The sequence below is a fragment of the Cotesia typhae genome, unplaced genomic scaffold, assembly GCF_013202065.1.
Source record: "Cotesia typhae breed Kobodo isofemale line unplaced genomic scaffold, CoteBio_Ctyphae contig_4, whole genome shotgun sequence".
Taxonomy (NCBI): Eukaryota; Metazoa; Arthropoda; class Insecta; order Hymenoptera; family Braconidae; genus Cotesia; species Cotesia typhae.
The window spans coordinates 8,519,068-8,538,283 of NW_027423748.1; the positions used below are offsets into that span (position 1 = coordinate 8,519,068).

Consider the following 19,216-nt stretch of genomic DNA (forward strand, 5'->3'; position numbering starts at 1 on the left):
ACAGGATGGAGATAAATCAAAGGACGACAGCCCTAACGAGGAAAACAAAGCAGTACCAGGCAACAAAGTTGAGGACGTCATGACCGCGAGTCTTATCTCAGAGGCAACTCAGCAGTTTATCACCTCCGAGCAGCAAGATCATCGTTCTGGTAACAATAGCCCAACAGCTCCACCAGACAATATTGTGCGCAATGGCACACACAGCAATGGCATTAATAATTCAAACAACAAGACAGCGACGCTCTTAGAAAACAATCAGGGCAACGTCGAAGAATTAAACGGCCATCATACGAATAACCACGGCAATGGCATCAACTCCCAGATTACTCTCGACAATGCTACTGTGTAAGTATTTAACAGGACAAAACAAATACCTTTCACAGATCATACTAAATACTAAATTATTTCTATTAAAAACATACAACAGTGTTATTATACATTCTAAAATTATTAATTATTACTATCACAATTAATAATATGTATAAAAAAAAATATTTCCGCGCTTTTTTTTTAGTAACAAGTGTTTACTAACACACACTTATATTTTTTATTAATTATCAAACCGCTAATTCATTTGTATACGAGTCAATCACTACCGAAATAATTTTTTGGCGATTCTGTATTAATTAGGCTATCGATTATTTTTAATTGCTAATATAATACTGGATATATTATTGGAATAATGAGTAATGAGTAAATATAATGGCACTTTATTGTCGCGATAGTTCCTGCTCTATGCTAAAATTTCAATTTAAATTCTTATTATTATTATTATTATTATTATTATTATTATTATTATTATTATTGCGCACAGGTTTTATTATTAATTATTAATTGAGCTTACACTTCACTGCTAAACTCACGGTTATTTGTGTTCATTTAATATTTATTATTGTGTTTATTGAATAAATGTAAGTTAGCATATAAATATTTATGATAGTTAATCGAGCCAAATTAAAAAAAACTTTAAATAGCAGACTTATTTTTTTATATTTTCATTTTTTTTAAATTCATGTAAATTCTTTCAAAATTTCTTTAAATTTTCAAGTGTCTGCTATTTTTAGTAATTTTAAATAAGCCGACATTTAATTTTTTTTTTTTTTTTCATTATTTTCCAAAAAAAAAAAATTTTTTTTCAATCTTTTCAGTTTGATTTAATTTAATTGAATTTTTTTTTTTTATAATTTGTAGAAAAAAAGTTAAATGTCGGCTAATTTGCAGTACACGGTAAAAACAAAATAACACTGAATATCATCCCAGATTACAATGAGTATAATCCAGATTATAATGAGTATAATCCAGATATCATTGAGTATAATCTGGGATGATATCAAGTGTCATCTTATTTTTTCCGTATACAATCATTTATTAAGAGTTTTCATGCTCGAAAAATAATGAACATTTGTTTATGTTCAAAATATATAAATATAATAATAATAACTGCCTATTTATTGATTAATATATGAGTGGCTCGTTACTTTATAGAATAAATAAATATAAAAAGCGAGAGTACATTGCAAAAGTAGTGGGGGAGTTGACGAGCATGAATGATGTTGAAAAATCAAAAATTTTCGAGTGTGTGTGTTACTTTAATGCCATTGTAAAGAATAATTATTATAATTACTATATTATAAAAATTAAACTAACATTAACAATTATAAATATAAATACATTACAATATATATTTTATAATTTATATTTATCTGCGAATTAGGTAAAGTATCTGAAGAAAAAAATAATTTTGTGTAGTTACGGTTGAATTAAAGAAATGTTTATTAATGTCTGTCGATAATTTTCTAGCAAGCGATTAATTAAATAATTATTTAAAATATATTGCTAACAATGGTTTAATGTTGAACTTGACAAATAATAATGTAAATAATGTAAAGAGAGATGAATAGCATAAACAAGTTAATTACAAATAAATTGTATATAATTTCACGATAACTCAGTAAAGTTAATTTTTATTTATTTAAGTTATAATTTTAAAATCAGTCTTTAGATTTTTCCAATTTTTCTAGCGCTTGGATAAATATTTAATTGATTGATTTTACTGAGTACTCTTTTTCCTCGATGCTTTGAGCCTTTAAATGCCTTAATGCTTTGCTCATAATTGCATGCAATAATACTATTATTATTATTATTATTACTATTAATATTAATCAATTTTTTTTGTAGTTTTTGCTACTATTTTCTTATTCGAAATTTGTCTATTTTTGAATAAACGTTCTACTTATTGACCACGTTCCGATAAATTTTTTTAATTTTTTTTAATTTTAAGGTGTCTATTATTTTTATTATCATAAAATTTATGCCTACTGTAATTTATTCTCTTGTATTTTAGATTGTAATTTTAATTATTTATAAATAAGATTTTTTTTTTTTTTTATTAATAATTAATTACTAAAATTGGTTTTGGTTGAAACTGTACAATTATTATTAATTAAAAAAAAAATATTACTATTAATTTTTAAACTGTAAATCTAATTTAAATTAACAAACCAGATTGTACAGCCGTAAAATAGAAAAATTTTAATTAATAAATTGGGACTATTGGTCATTAACTGGAAAAATAGTTATTTTTTTTTAATTTTGTCAACTTCTGTCTACTTTTGCCGTGTACACATTTGACGATTAATGTCTGGAAAATTTTCTAAAGATATAAAAGGTAAAATAAAAAATAAAATTAAAATGAAATTAGAATTAGTAAGTATTGAAAAAGGCTGTACATAGTGAAGTTTTGTTATTGTTAATATAATTATTACTATTACTATTTTTTGGTAACTATTTTTATTATAGAAAGCAGAACAACGTCACGAACAACCTGTTAGACTTATCAGAGTTTGACACTCTGAGTAATAACAGTGCCGGAACAATATTTGATTTAACTTCAAATATTTCAAATGAAGATACACTTAATTCTAATTTGAACCCAACGGCAATGCCATTCACGCCGATGGTCGTCAATCCATTTATGCCTGTATCTCCTAATAATGCCAATACCAATCCGTTCTCAGATGCTTTCACCAATAATAAGACCCAGGATAATCAACTACCAGGTAAATTTATAATTTTTTTAATTTTAAATTTAAATTAATTAAGAAGAAAAATTTATCAAAAAAATTTTAATCAATTAAAAATATATTATTTTAAATAATTAAGAAATGACCTTGTATCTTGTGAACTATTGACATTTTTAAAGATATAAACTCACACTGACATTACACTCATCGAGACCTTTCATTTGAATACCCACATCAATTTTTCATATATTTATATATATTATATATATGTATATATGAAAAATATATCAAAAATGCATGTGGGTACTCAAATGAAACGTCTTGGTGTGTGTAACATCGGGATGAGCTTATATCTTTAAAAATGTCAATGATTAAGAACTGACCTTGTATTTTGTCAACTACTGACATTTTTTAAGATATAAGCTCATCGGGATGTTACACTCATCAAGAGCTTTCATTTGAGTACCCACATCAATTTTTCATATATTTCATATATTTATATATTTATATATATGTATATATAAAAAATATATCAAAAATGCATGTGGGTACTCAAATGAAAGCTCTTGATGAGTGTAACATCCGGATGAGCTTATATCTTATAAAATGTCATTATTGCTAGTAATTAATTAATTTAAAAATTAAAGTATATAAAAAAAAAATAATGATTTTTCTGTTACAGATCTTCTCTCCTAAAATAAGTCTAAGATCAATTAAAAAGTAAAATTACCAGCTTGCTACAAAGCAAGCATTAGGTATTAACTGAATACAAAGGTGAAAGAAGAATAAAAAAACAAAGAAGAAAGAACGGAAGATAATTATAAGACTCTTGCAGAGCGACAGAGCAAATAAAGATACTACTACTAAATAATAAATGATAAATAACAACTAATATTAATAGAAAAAGAGAGTGAATAAAATATAGATGTAAATAAATGATAGAATTTTAGCCAGTTTGACGGGGTCCAGCCGAAGAAAAATGAAAAATAATAATAAATACGATGAATGAAGCCTTGCAAGCAGTTGCCCTCCTGGAATATATAACTAAAATTGAATTACTATTACAATAACACGATCATGCGATTAAAATATATATTTAATGGTAATGAAGATATGTAAAATAATATTTAACGTTAATTAAAACAAATATTATTAATTATTAATTATTAATTATTGTATAAGTGGCAAAATAGTTTGGAAAAAAAAAAAAAAAAAAAAAAAAAAAAAACAACTCGTTATATTATTGTATGCTTAATGACACACTAACTAGATAAATTTATTTGTTTGTTCCTATTTTTTTAATTTCGAAAAAATACGTCTATTTATATAATAATAATAAAAATAAAAATTATTAAAAAATATATTTAGATATTAATAATTAAAAATCATCAGTAAATAAATCTGTATTTTAGTGTATAAAAATAAATGTTATTTCAGGTTTATTAATTGTCTAATTGTTTGTCATAATTATTAATTTTTGTGAAAGCTTATTTGAAATAATTGAAGAAAAAAAAAAAAATTGTTAGCCAAATAATTTCACACAACATTGCACAATTAATCATGACTTTCATTGTATCAGCTATAATAATAATTAATAAAATAAAATAAATTTATCATTAAAAAAAAAAATTGTTTAGATATTAAATGTGGAAGTAATGTCTAATAGCAACTTATATTGTGTCCATTTAAAGTTTAAATAAAAACTTATAGAGATGTTCTATAAAAAACTAAAAAATAAAAAAAAAAAAAAACTAATAATTATTTCTTCCGTACGTATTTAGGGCCTGCGCTCACTAGTCAAGTGATCTTAAACCTTTTTTTTTCCATGATAATTTACGGAAAATAATTATATAGTCATTTGATTTTGTCTGATGATTTCAATAATAATTATAATAACAAGTAATAATTGTTAGGTACTAGATTTTTTTTTCAATTGAGTTTAAATAAATTATTTGAAGTAATAGTGGCATGAATTTGCTCTTTAATTACTAGTTTTTTTTTTGCATGATCAGTTATTATTTCTCGTTATTATTTTGTCCTAATTTCGTTATTATAATGGCCTAATTATATTATATGACCTCACGCTAATTATTTACAAGAATTTAATCAGCGGATATTTATTATCAATTGTAATTATTATTATTATTATTATTATTATTATTATTATTATTATTATTATTATTATATTTATTATTATTATGTAATAAATAAAATAAAATAAAAAAGATTAAAATGTAATTATTTGAATTTTATATCGCAATTTTCAGCAACCTTGAATTTAAATATTGATGATAATAATAATATAAATAATAATAATGATTACGATAATTATCATATATTTTGTATTAGTTTATTTATTAATTGTACGGGAGAAACATTTATGTAAACTTTTTATAAAACAAAAACAAATATTAAGTATAATTGAAATCTAATGTTTATAATGTATTTCATTTATGTAATAATTACTAAATAATAGATAAAATAAATATTGATTTTGTAAATTAATTTCAAATAGAAATCCAAGTGATTTAATTAAAGGAATATGATTAATATAATAAGGCTAGTTATAGTTAGTTTTTTTTTTTTTTTTCTAAATTTTCATTGTAATTGACAATTATACTGATAAAATGCATACTGTTGTTTTTTTTTTGTATTTTATAAATCATAAACTGTAATAATTTAACTAATAAAAATCGAGGTTCAATTACAATTCTATCTTATTATTTTAGAATTTTTTTAAGAGTATTTAATGGAAGAAAAAAATTGATTAAGTGCGGCTAATTTTAAAGGTAAGTTACTTTTTTTAAATATTTATTTATATTATTAAGAAAATAAGCAAAATTTTTTGGTCAGTGTATTTATATGATAAAATGGGAGTTTATGGTTAATCTTGTGAATTATTGACATTTTTAAAGATATAAGCTCATCCCAATGTTACACGCATCGAGACCTTTCATTTGAGTACCCACATCAATTTTTTATATATTTATATATATTATATATATGTATATATGAAAAATATATCAAAAATGCATGTGGGTACTCTAATGAAAGCTCTTGATGATTGTAACATCAGGATGGGCTTATATCTTTAAAAACGTCAATATTTAAAAAAGTACAGAGCAATTTAACAAAATTTATTATTTAATAAAAACGGAAATTTTTTTTTTCTAGCTAATTATTCTTATCATATAAAAGGTTTAGGTGAAATAAATACAAAAATTATATGATAAAGTAATTTATATTTTTATTTGTTTTATTAAAAACTTAGATGGTGGAATGCGTGTCATCTAAATATGGTGTTGAAAGAGTACAATATGTAAAACTACTTACAATCTCTATAATCTTATAATTATCAATTATTACAATTTTAATTGTCATAACACAACACGTAGATCCACGTTCACTTAAACGTTTTGTATTATTGTATTTTTAAATAGTATTTATACTATCGTACTTTCTATTTGAAATAAAACCGATAAACTAATTAAAGTTAAGTAATAAATGTTAAATGAAAAATAATTCATTAAGCAAGATGTAGCGCTGTCGCGCTTATTTTCAATAATATATCTCTTTTTATTTCAGTATCCAAGTTCTGTCTATTTTTCAATATATATATTTTTATTTTAATCAATATATATATATTTTTTTTTATCTGGGTACTCAACATCGTAGTCTATAATTATATTTACAAAAATATACACGCTAATTCAATTCCAATTGATAATTAGTTTTTTTTTTTTTTTTTTTTTTTTTTTTTCCCCCTTTAAACCTTCCTCCCTTCCGCTTTTTCTCATTATTATTTACCTTAAAATTATTACAATTATTGTTGAGTGTATTACATGTGCAAATATATCTTATATATACTATCTACAATACAATAATAAATTCACTCAAAACTTCTAAATTAATTTTCAAATAAGTAAACATTAATAACAACTCTCATATTTATTTATTTAAATAAAATTATGAGTTATTATATTTTTTACTAAATTAAAAGACCCAGTTATTGACACTGGCCTAGTTGTTAGACACTTGCAATTTTTTTTCTAATTAAAAAAATAAAATTTTTTTAAAAAACCAATTATTTAAAAATTTGTAATTCAAAAATTAGATTTATTAATTTATTAAATTTGATTTGTTTTTTTTTTTTTAATTAAAATAAAATTGCAAGTATCAATAACTGAGTCTTTTACCTCAATTATTATTACTTTTTTTTTTTTTTTTTTTTAATTATAAAGTTTATTGGTGCGTGTACTCGTACTTTGATATATTTTTCTCTCAGATAATTTTTTTTTCTTCTCATTGATCTTTAATTTTTATTTCAACTAATTTAATAAATTTTGATATTATAATTTTTATTTAATTAAAATTTTTGATTTTTAATAATTCAAATTAATTATTAAGCTTATAAAATAAAATAAAATAAAATAATAATATATAATATATAAATTAAATCCCACATAGTTAACGTTAAGTAATAATTAATGATAATAATAATAATAGTAATAATAAAGCCTCAAAATATTAATATCATGAAAATAAACAATTTATGACTTTCTACTAAATAGATCAAATAAATATTAAATATTTAAGAAACATATTAATCACACCAATAATTCAAATATTTACAAACGAAAAATATTAATTTCAATAATATTTATCATTAAAATAATAATATTAATAAAATAAATGTATTTCCAATCAATACTTTTCAATCATAACTTAAGGGAACCCTGGTGGTCTAAAAACCTTTTATTTAAACTATTTTAAAAATTTTATTTCGCCATGAAGGTAATGACTAATGCTTTCAAATTTTTATTACACTTATTCTATTACTTATCAACTACACGGAAAGAACAAGATAACACTGGATATCATCCCAGATTATACTCAGTGATATTTGAGGTGAAAAAAAAAAGAAATATCATATAGCAGCTAGTATAATCCAGATTATACTGGGTGATATCTGGATAATATTCATTGTAATCTAGATTATACTGAATGATATCTGGATTATACTAATTTTAATCTGGGATGATACCCAGTGTTATCTTGTTCTTTCTGTGTAATTGATAAGTCATAGAATAAGTGTAATAAAAATTTGAAATCATTAAGTCATAAACTTGATATAAAAATACAATTTTTTAAAATATCTTAAATTTTTGGCCGCTAGACCACCAGATCCCCTTAATCTAATAAATAATAATTTTTAATTGTAATTAATAATCATCACAATTGTGTTTTTTTATTGTTCAACAATAACCACACAAGTGAAAATTCGTCACAATAAACTTTGATCGCTCAAAATAATTAAAAATAATTAATTCCACAAAACTTGTAAAAATTCACGTAGCATTAAAATTACCATTGCTACTAGCACTCGGAGCATCTTCTTTTCCCCCCGAAGATAAAGTAACCGAAGACATCGTTAAACTGGTGGTAGTACTAACATTCCCACTACCGCTGGTACTATTATTAACACCAATGACACTAGCCTGCCTATCAGACTCAGTGCAAATCCTTTTAGAATCCTTGTGTCCATCTCTGGAGCTCTGTTTCCTCTTGTGACTGGAATTCGACTGCAATGTAGAGCTTCTGTGGGAGCTCTTCCTGTGATAATCCTTCTCATGCCGATGAGATTCGCGCTTTTTATCCTTAGAACTCCTGGAGTCGTCTTTAGACTTAGTCACCGAAGAGCTGGACGACGAAGAAGGCGAGGAAGAGGAAGAAGTATGAGAGTTGCTAGTAGACTTACTCTTCCGTTCTTTATCCCTATCTTTCTCTCTATGCCGGTCCCTGGAGTCCCTGTCATACTTCCTGGAGTTCTCCTTGGTCCTGTGTTTCTCCAGCCGCCACTCAAGGTTGACTTCCTGCTTCTCCTCTACCTTCTTAACAACTTCAGGCTCGACTTCTCGATTCCGTTCCTTGGCCTCCTCCTCGGCCATCTCTACCAGCGCTTTGAGCGCGTTTTCCGTCGCACACTCCCTCTCGGAAGTAAACGCCGTCATAGTTTCTTCAACCAGCAGCCTCTCGAGCTCCTCAAACTTCTCCTTGTCCTCATATGACTTTTTCGCCAACTCAGCACACTCCTTTTTAATTCTCTCAGCGACTTCCTTGGAAGCCTCCGCGACCCCGTCCCTCAGCGACTGGCAGACTTCTTCAACATCGGTTTTAGATTTGTACACAGCGATCTCCAACGCTTCGTCAACAACATCAGTCGCGTATTCCTTCCCCGCGGAGCGTCTCGCGGTCTTAGTTTCTTCATCGAGCCTGACATCTTCAGCCTCACATCTTTGCTGAATAACTTCTTCATCTTTAACCTCCCTCTCTTTCGTCTCCGTCTCTTTAGGCTCAGGCAAGCAAGGTTTGACCTCACTCCCAGAATTATTCCCCTCTTCTTTCTTCTTTTTCTCACTAGACCTACTCCGCCTTCGTGATTTACTAAGCGACCTCCGTCGGTGCCGGTCATCGTGTTTCTTACTAGACCTCCTGTCATCATCAGTAGACTTCCTTTTGCTAGAAATAGAAATATCATCACCTTTGCCTCCAACTTTCTCCAATTTACTGGTCGAATTTCTCCGTTCCTTTCTCTTGCAATCCTGACTGCGCCTTTCGCGACTCTTATTACGCTTCCTGCCATGCTGATCAGACTTCTTAAGATTCCCTTGATACTCAGCAGCCCTCTCCTTGGCCTTCTTTTCAGCCATGTGCTGCCTATCAGCATTCTCCTTCTGCTCATCAACCAAATCAGTTTTTTCTTTAAATTGACTGCTATTTTCCGGTATCGAGCGATTGTGTCTCACACTGGAGTTAGTAACTGCATCAGGGTAATACTGTTTTAACCTAACATGCCAGGCGATGCTGGACACCGCGGAAACGGTGCGAAACTGATGGATGATATTCCTCGGTAAAAAATAAATATCATTGTCATACAAATTAATCCGAGCGTAGCGAATGCCTTGTCTTCTCAATTGATTCAATTTAGCGTCTTCAATCCACTGGACGCACTGCGAAATCGGAGGCTCGTGCAAGTCTAGCTGCAGCTGTTCCACCAGCTCCGGAAAGTCTCCAGCGTAAAACGCGACGACGTCTTTAGTTATTCTGTTGTACTCCGAGGGCTGGCCACCGTGGATAGCCTTTAGAACTCCCACCGCGGCGGTGGTCATCCGGTCGAGTCCATGACCTACATGATCCGCGTGAGCACGAGTCCGGTCTTCGAACATGTACTCCCTTGCTTCGCTTAACCTCGGCAAGTACTGGAGATTCCTCAGTTCGTTGATTCCCGTTCTACGTCTTTTACACGGACTCTTGTTTATGTCCGCGGTAGGGACTAGCTGCTCGCCCGGACGGATCCACAGAATCGGACCATCATTGGACTCTTGGGGAGTCTCCATTTTTACCACCGACATCGCGCCCCAGGGCATCGTTAGTCTTAGAAAGGGATTCTCCTCCAATCTTCGGAGCAAGTCGGGAAAATATCCGCCGACTTCCTCGTGGACGGTCCCGACGAGACTGATCTGGTGCAGCGGTCCGTACCTCACGGTCCCGTTGTTGTAGGCTTTGTACACGTGCTCTTTGTACTGTAACATAGTCGTGGTCTCAATGTCGCTGTTGCGACCAAGCACTCCATTTTTTACGGTCAGTGTCGGGTAATTGTACGCCATGTGGTCCAGCAAGTCTGGCAAATACGCTGCGGAATTGTGAACTATTCCCATAACGTGATGCGCATTGCCGTTTTCATCCTCTCCGAAGACTACTTTGAAGAACTCCTGGGTGAGCTCGTCCATTTGCTCCTTTGACAAGCCGTCGATCTCGTCTTGGTACATATGAACGACGGTAGCGCCTCCGTTAGGATAAGGCTCTATGTGAATGAACTTTCGGTACTTGAGACCTTCCAGCTCCTCATTGTACTTGATCGACGCGATCCCGGTTATCTGCTGCAGTAATTTGCAGCTCTTTGTCTCGAGATGGAGGCGAAGGTTCACGTTGGCTGGGTGAGTGAATTCTGAATCTTTGCGCTGGAGCTGAAGCGGAGTCGCGTTGCGATCGCGTCGACACTGCACGCCAATGCTGGCTCGCTTTATTTTGCTGCGCTTGTAGCACCGGGAACAGCGATGTCTGTCGCTGCTGCGGCTGCGTTTCTCGCTCGAACTTTTTTCAGGGTGAGACTGGTGCGTGAGGGTCGTTGTCGAGGTTGGAGATGAAGACACTGGTGGACGAGACTCGCAGGTTACTTTTATTTTCTGGTCAAGTCCTACCGCTGGTTTTTCCTCGTCGATATTTCTTGGGGTCAAGTCCGGAGGCTCGGTTTTTATCTTACTCTCTGGAGGAATCGGCGGACTTTCGTCGATCTTCGGAAGCTCGGCGGATGATTTTAAGGGAGGGTTTTCTGGAGAACTAGTCGCGTATTTGGCTTCCATGGCGACTGGAGTTCTTGGGACTGAGTTCTCGGTTGATGTGAAAGTTGTGTCGGGTGAAAGTGGGTTTGCTGGTACTCGAGGAGGGTAGTCGGGGCTTCGCGGGCTGGTTAGGATGTTGTTTCCGCTGCTGTGAGGACTCTCGCCGATTTGCGGAGTTTTGCTGGATACGTTTCCACAGTCTTTTTCCAAGGGTTTCGCGGTGGGAAGCTTGCTGCTGAGGATGCTTGTTTCTGGCATCGGTTCGTTGAATGTCGTATCAACCTGTAATGATGCAATCAAACAATATATGGTTAATATTTTTGCTATTAGAAATAAATTTATTGAAGAAAAAAAAAAAGTAGTAAATTCTACAAATTATTATTTAATTATAATTTATTTGATAATAAAATTATTAAGAATTCGAAAATAAATTGTACAGAAATTAAAAATTATTTAAATGAATTTTTAATACTAATTGATTATTTATTATTATTTGTTCTAAATAATAAAAATATATGTAAATATTTTTTTTAAATATTAAAAAATAAATAACGAATTGGAATTTATCCAAAATTATAAATGAATATTTTTAATTATTAATTTATTATTTTTAAAATTTGATCAGAAATATTTTTTCCGAGGAAAAAATTTTTTTTTATTATTTGGTAATAAATTTATTAATAAAAAAAATTCTAAACATTTTTGGATGTTGGCTAACTTAATTTTCATAAAAATTTTTGATATTTTTCTAATAAATTAACTAAAAAAAACATATATAAATAATTTTAAAATTGCACATGTTTAATTTTATTTTCTACATGTAATTTTTTTAATAATATGTTAAGTCTAAAAATATTAAAAATGAATTAAAGTTTGTATCCAGTAAAAATAGGGTTTCATAATAATATAAAGAAGATCAAAAATAGTGTATTGTAGTATAATACACTATAAAATAATAAAATAATAAATTAATTACTCACATGTATATTAATAATATCTCGTGAAGTTTTAACAGGTTCTCTTGGAGTTCCACAATTGGATTCTGTGAAAAAAATAAAATAATTAACAAACGAATAGTTCCTTAAAGTTCTATAAAACAATATAATAAGGTAGATAAATTAGACACAGTCCAACTAACAAGTAACAACACACGGGAATTATTTATAAAACTAAAATATATATATATATATATATATATATATATATATATATATATATATATATATATATATATATATATATATATAATACAAAAATCTAAATCGAGTAAAAAAGAGGTTTAGTGGTAAAGCAAAGCAAAGTAGAATTAAAAAAACAAAGAGTTACCATCAGAATCGGTAGTATTAGCACGCGAAAGGGACGTAGATATATTTGCGTCCTTAAGATTCCTATTACCGGACATAATGTTGGGAGATGATGTATCAAACGGCAACTGAGGCATTACGGCAATGTTGACAGTCCCATCAGGCAGATCTCGATGATCAGGGCCTTCATCATTATCGGGATAATTGTACTGGGAATTACGTGGAGGTGAATTTACAAATCCACTGTCATTGCGCTGGGAAGAAAATAGTCTAGTAGTTGTTGATGACGCCAATGTTAATTCCGTGGGCGTCCCGCTCGACAACGATGTTATTACACTGTTATTATTAACATTTAAATCATCACTAATACACTTGTCAGTTATGTCACTTATTAATTTGTCGTGTAGCTCTGTCTTGTTAAATATCACTTTATTGCTAATAAACTGATTGACGTGTTGTTTGGAGTCACTATTGACATCGTGCTGCTCCTTTGACACGGTACTCGTACTCTCTTTGGATGCCATCTTGATTTGCTGCTGTGTGCTATGTCCGCTACTGCTGCTGCCTTTACTTTTCATAACCACCGTTTAGTTTCTACAAATACCTACAGGTCATACTTTAATATTGAAAATGGGTTACTATTACGACTCCTATTGGTCCGATTCTTGCCGCCGTTTCTTTTATAACATTTTCATTGGTTGTCATTGTCGTCGACATGAGAATCGACCAATTATTGTCAGTGTAAAAAAGTTAAGTCATTTTTATCAACTCTTTCAATTCTATTATTTTTATTCTAATTAATTTATTTGCAATTTAAATTTTTATGAAATCAGCTGACATCTGTCAAATTTTTGGTGAATTTAAAAATAAATTAGTGCAAAAAAATATTTAAAAAAAAAACTGTTTTTTTTTTTTTTTTTTTTTTTATTTTGACATGTGGATTTTTTTTTTGTGAAAATTTGTTGGTTAAAAAAATTCTGAAATTGACAGATGTCTGTTTATTTCAGTATTATTATAATTTTAACAAACAATCTGTATTTTTATATTAATTTAGTATGACATTTAAGTTAAGTCTTGACCATTTTTTAATTTTTTTTTTTACTAACAAATTTGGTTTGAAAAATTATTTTTGGCAATAATTTATTTGTTTAAAATTTTTTAAATTATTTAATATGTGCTACATTAATTTTCATGAAAGGATTTTTTAATTTATAAATTTTTTTGAAAATTTCTTAAAATTGTGATAATTAATTTTTTTTTCAATTGTTAATTTTTTTTATATATTTTTCAAAAATGCAATACTAAATAAAACATTAAATAAATTTATCGGCTAAAACTATTCATTAATTTGCAGTTTTATTATTAATGAGTATTTACAATTACTAATCACTAAAAAAAATAAAAAATAAAATATTCACACAAATAAAAATTTAAAATTATGAAGGAAAAAAATAACAATCGATGCTAACAATTGTCTTTACAACCTTTTATTTCATTTTATTTTTTATATAAATTAATTAATAATAATAGTAATTGATAACCAACTCATATGGGTTCAAAAAATTATTTTCAAGACAATTACAAAATACTATGAACATACATTAATAACTATTCATTTATCATTAAGTGTAACTGTTGAATAATTAACAAAATATTGAAACAAATAATATTTGTCATTTAATTAATAATAATTATTGAATTATTTGTGTAATAATAATAATAATAATAATGATAAGCTAAAAAAAAACTATCAGACATTACAGCAGATTACGTTATCTAATTTAGTGTTGACGTTGTAATTAGCTAATAATTAATATTTATCACATCGTACCTAGATCTACACAATCAAAATAAAAATATAAATTTTATGTATCATTACAATTATTAATTATTATTTAACCTGTGATTTATTCGTACGATAAGCTGCTGGTTCAATTCAGTTACAATTAAATCTACAATTAAATTAAATAATTATCGACAATAATTTTAAACTTAAATTAGGTAATTATTAAAACAAGCGTTTTGTTTTATTTTTAATAATTTAATTTTCAATGCATAGAAATTCAAAATATTTGTTCTAGTTCAAGTGTCATAATTTTAAATTAAATACATTGAATAATTTATAAATTACTCAATTTAATGAAAAAAATATTAAAATAATAAAGTGTAGTAATAAAAAAAATAATAATAATCGTAATTGTTATAATAGACTATTACTATTGGTATTATTGTAACCACAATGTACAATTCAGTCTAGACTTTTATCAGTAACACTCACAGCAATAATAATAGTAAATAATATATTTAATAATTAAATTAATATCTTGTTTATAAATCAAAATTAATTTAATTTACTTTTCGTTGTTCTTCAGCAGAACTAGTAGCTCGATTTGAGTATTTAAAATCCATTAGTTGGTTTGGGAAAAAAAAAAAAAAAAATAGATTAATTTTTTTGCGATTCAAAATTTTTAGACTTTAAAAATTATTTTTTGCCAGTATGTTCAAATTTTTATTAGTAAAAAGTATGAAATATAATTATATGGATAATTTCCATCCAAAGATTTCACTAAAGTTTAAACGCTTATTATTGTTATTACTGAGAGAGTAAAAGTTATTTGTTTTGTTTTTTTTTTTGTTAATTTTTAATTATTTTCGATCTATACCATGGATATCGTAACGTTGATTGCTAAATTTCCGTTGTCAGCGAAACGTCGTGCTATTGATGTATCGAAAACGAGGCAGTCGGAAGCGAGAATCGCACAACAGACACCTTCATGAATCGATCTCGGCATCGCTTCCCATGTCAATCGTCGTCGATTACCATTAAGTTCCAATCTGAATGACATTAATTATTTTTTTTTTATTTTTTAATTATAATGATAATTAAAATAAAAAAAAAATTTATCTTAAAACTTAAACTTTAATTAAAAATTAATTAAATAAAAAAAAAAAATTAAACGATAAAAAAATACCTGTATGAAAAATTTTCAGCTTGTTTACGAGATCCAATTAACTGTGCAATAGCAAAAAATTGTTGATGGCCATCATACTTTTCTTGCTTTTCTAGCACAAGCATAAAGTGATGACCAAAACATGACTGCATCATAACCCAATCGACAGCACCAGGGAGATTTATGTCAGTAGCCAAAAATACAATATCTTCACCTTTAAAAAAAAAAAAATAATAATGAACCTATTTTTTTAATAAAATAAATAATTAATAAAATCCAGTGAATCCAGTAAAATCACCTTGTAATGTAGTAATACTTTTATGACTCATAACAAGATGAGGCATGACTTCCTCTAATGAGCCTTGCCACTTGCATGAAGCACCAGGACACGGACAACTGTAAGGACGGAATTCGCATGCATCTTCGTGGTCCGGCTTCTCTATATGTACCATCGACACTGTGCATCCGCTCGTTGAATACTTGCACGGAAACATGACGTTACTCGCAACTTTTTCCATCGCAAGGTTACGAATGTTACCTAAACAAATAACCAAATTTAATTAACACGACAAGTTCACGGTCATTTGTTTTTAACTCTTACGCGCAACTATTATTTCTCTGCAAATACTAATGCTAATACTGATACTGACCTAATGGACCTCGACAAGTAGGACAACAAGTTAATTTGGGTCTGCAATTACTGCAAACCAAGTGACCACTCTGACACTGCAAAATAGGAGGCAAAACATATTCAAAGCAGACTGGGCACTCGAACAAGCTCGCCAAGTCCGTCGAGCTGTTGGATGCAGAAACTGCTGCTGCAGAAGTACTTGCTACTCCTCGGCCACGTTTTCCGCTGCTTATATTCAACTGAGACATCTTCTGGTTTTTTTTTTTTTTTTTTGTCTTATGATTTATTTTCAGACCCTTTTTTATTCCTTAATTTATAACTCCTGAGTTTTTAATTGATCCTTTTATTTAAATCTGAAACAATCAGTAGAATTGATTAAATTAATATTGACATTTAATTATTAAATGAAATATTTGGTGAAGTTGATAAATGGTAAGCGAACAAACAACGCCCAGCTTTTATGTATATTGTTTTTTCGCTCATTTATAAATAATTTTAATATCATAATAATAAATAAATAAATAATACTGAGTTTATAAACACATGTAAAAATTTTTTGAATTTTTTTTTCATTGAAAAAATTATTACAAATCAATAAAAAAAAAATTTCATTTATAAATAATTTAAAAAACTATAAGTTTAATTTTTTAAAAATAATTTTTAGTTCTAATTTAATAAATTAAAAAAAAAGTCAAAAACTGAATTTATTTTCATATCATAATAAATAACTATGAAAAAAAAAAATATAAGAAAACTTACCATAAAATTAGCTCCAATAATTAAATAAATAACTGAACAAAACAAAAGAATAACCAAAGTCCTAATATTTTCATTGAATTTCAATGAAACGGACGAATGTAATTTTTATAAGCTATCGATTCTAATTCCGAGGATTTTTTATAACCAGATGAATTTAAACGATACATTAAGGATGACAACGGGTACGTCGATGGTAAAAATTTCACGTGACACACCATAGATATAACTATATACATTAAAACAACACAAATACTTTATATTAAATAAACATAATAAACAGCGGCAAACTAAAGTGAACCTCAACAAGTCTTGGATGTTGGTTTGACAGCAACGAAACTCGACTGGATAGCAGGCAGTTCCAATCGTAACAACAAAAAAATAGTTGGAGGTTATTGTATCATGATTTCCATAGCGAATTCATATCATCGCAATCGCTATTGCACTGACCACTCTTGGTGTCAGTTAATTGCGCAAGAGTCCTCATTACACGATGATAAATAAAGCGACATAACTCCAGATGATGATATAATTATTCCTTCAATAAAATAAGATTTTTTTTCGATTGATTTATTTTTTTTTTACACAACTATTACCAATTCACACACTTTCAGCAACTGAAAAATAATTAATCATTTTTTAATTTATTTTTTATATAATTAAACAATTGTTATTTTTAAAAGCACACGTAAATTATTATTATTAGATATTATTAGCGTGTAATAAGTTTATGTATGCGCTAAGGTTTACTTGCTCGCTGGTATATGCTTCGCGATTAATTAAAACAATGCCAGTTTACAGTTTACGTGTTTTATTGTCCGTTAATTTTTTGTTCGATACACAATATACAATACACGCAATCGTTTGTACTTTTAAAATCCTTTTTGCAATTATTACAGTATGTAGACTGCGTGTATGTGAATAATCTATACATATATCGTATAGAATAAAGTTGTGTGACGGTATTTAACTACGTGAATTTATAAATCACCAGAAAATTCAAATAAACTTATTACAAGCTACAATACCACACCAGAAATGAGCACGAGTGTTTAATTTTCTAATTTTTAGAAAAATAACACTGCAACGCGTCAAAAGTTTATGAAAAAAAGAATTATTTTCATACTTATTACATTGTAGATTGTACACATACTTTTTACTGTTTGTATGTACTGTATGTTTATTGTCGATGTTAAATATAGATATACTGTCCTGACTTTATTTTACTATACTAAAAATTTTATTGGATTGTCGAACTCGCTCCCAGATCAACGCATACACTGACAATTTTTTTACGTATTGAAAGGCTTGCAAATTTTCAACAGGCACTGGAAAATTACACGATAAATTTATTAACTTCTATAATAATAATAATAATTAAGGGAATAAGTGTGAAAATGTAAATTCAAATTAATTTTTTTTTAAGCTCGTTTACAAACAAAATATAGTTATTTACAAATCAGCAGTCGGTAAAGTACTTACGCGCTGATTGGTTTAAAAAAAAAGAGCGCTAAATTCAAATGATTAAAATATGTGAAATTAAACTTAGCTGTTACTTTATAATTTTTTAATCTTCTTCAACAAAAAATTTGTTCTAAAAGATTATTTAAAAAAAAATTGCATTTTTAATTTATTAAAATTTCTACAAGTCCATTTTTTTAATGATTTTTTTTGCTATAATTTATTTGTTAAAGCAAATTAAAACAATTATTTCTTTATATTGTATTTATTCATGAAAATTAATTTTTTTTTTATATGATTTTTATTATTTATTATTTTTAAACTTTTCGTTTATCTATTTAAATGCTAATTTAAAACTTTATTTAATTTTAAACATAAGATTTATTGATTTAAAAGCATAAAAAAGCCGCGACAATCTTTGCGATAAAATTCGCGCCAAAATTCAAATTCAAAAAAGTGACCCCTGCCGGGAGTTTCAAGAAATAAATATTCGCGAATATTTGCAATTTAATAAAAAAGTAGAGATAAATTACAAGAATGAGCAGCGTAGGAATAAACAATAATATATAAATAAATAAAAAGCAAAATAAAAAACCCGGGGTAAGTATTTACAACAACAATTTATTTATTTATTTGAGAAAATAATTGATGGGAGATCTGAACAAAGGGGCGCGGTGGCTCGCGAAAT

The 19,216-nt window shown here is 28.2% G+C and overlaps 3 protein-coding genes across 36 annotated transcripts in view; 1 reads left to right on the plus strand and 2 right to left on the minus strand.

Moving 5' to 3' along the window:
• Nucleotides 1-4,813, plus strand: part of LOC141527399 (uncharacterized) — a 111,519-nt gene extending 106,706 nt beyond the window's left edge. For all 34 annotated transcript variants that reach the window (XM_074242860.1, XM_074242866.1, XM_074242870.1 and 31 more), the window contains 3 exons: nt 5-345; nt 2,800-3,059; nt 3,706-4,813. In XM_074242860.1, coding sequence (XP_074098961.1) covers nt 5-345; nt 2,800-3,059; nt 3,706-3,719 — 615 coding nt within the window. In that variant the 3' untranslated portion in view covers nt 3,720-4,813. The remainder of the gene's footprint in view (nt 1-4; nt 346-2,799; nt 3,060-3,705) is intronic.
• Nucleotides 4,814-7,160: 2,347 nt separating this feature from the next.
• LOC141527398 (uncharacterized) lies at nt 7,161-13,420 on the minus strand. The gene is made up of 3 exons (XM_074242837.1): nt 12,752-13,420; nt 12,406-12,467; nt 7,161-11,707 (listed from the first exon to the last, which is right to left on the minus strand). The coding sequence occupies exons 1-3, from the start codon at nt 13,305-13,307 to the stop codon at nt 8,372-8,374; spliced, it is 3,954 nt and encodes a 1,317-aa protein (XP_074098938.1). The 5' UTR covers nt 13,308-13,420; the 3' UTR covers nt 7,161-8,371.
• A 1,815-nt stretch (nt 13,421-15,235) lies between these two features.
• LOC141527054 (E3 ubiquitin-protein ligase SIAH1) lies at nt 15,236-18,166 on the minus strand. Its single transcript, XM_074242310.1, has 5 exons — nt 17,071-18,166; nt 16,331-16,664; nt 15,979-16,218; nt 15,702-15,894; nt 15,236-15,564 (listed from the first exon to the last, which is right to left on the minus strand). The coding sequence occupies exons 2-5, from the start codon at nt 16,557-16,559 to the stop codon at nt 15,387-15,389; spliced, it is 840 nt and encodes a 279-aa protein (XP_074098411.1). The 5' UTR covers nt 16,560-16,664; nt 17,071-18,166; the 3' UTR covers nt 15,236-15,386.
• Nucleotides 18,167-19,216: the final 1,050 nt, after the last annotated feature.

Bases quoted from the DNA above. Each gene is read 5' to 3' on its own strand.
- LOC141527398 (XM_074242837.1), bottom strand. From the start codon at position 13,307: ATGAAAAGTAAAGGCAGCAGCAGTAGCGGACATAGCACACAGCAGCAA. The intron at 12,468-12,751 runs GTAACTCTTTGT...TTTTTTTCACAG, and splicing joins TAATACTACCGATTCTGATG to AATCCAATTGTGGAACTCCA. The intron at 11,708-12,405 runs GTGAGTAATTAA...GCATCATTACAG, and splicing joins GAGATATTATTAATATACAT to GTTGATACGACATTCAACGA.
- LOC141527054 (XM_074242310.1), bottom strand. From the start codon at position 16,559: ATGTCTCAGTTGAATATAAGCAGCGGAAAACGTGGCCGAGGAGTAGCA. The intron at 16,219-16,330 runs GTCAGTATCAGT...TTATTTGTTTAG, and splicing joins TACTTGTCGAGGTCCATTAG to GTAACATTCGTAACCTTGCG. The intron at 15,895-15,978 runs GTGATTTTACTG...TTTTTTTTAAAG, and splicing joins AAGTATTACTACATTACAAG to GTGAAGATATTGTATTTTTG.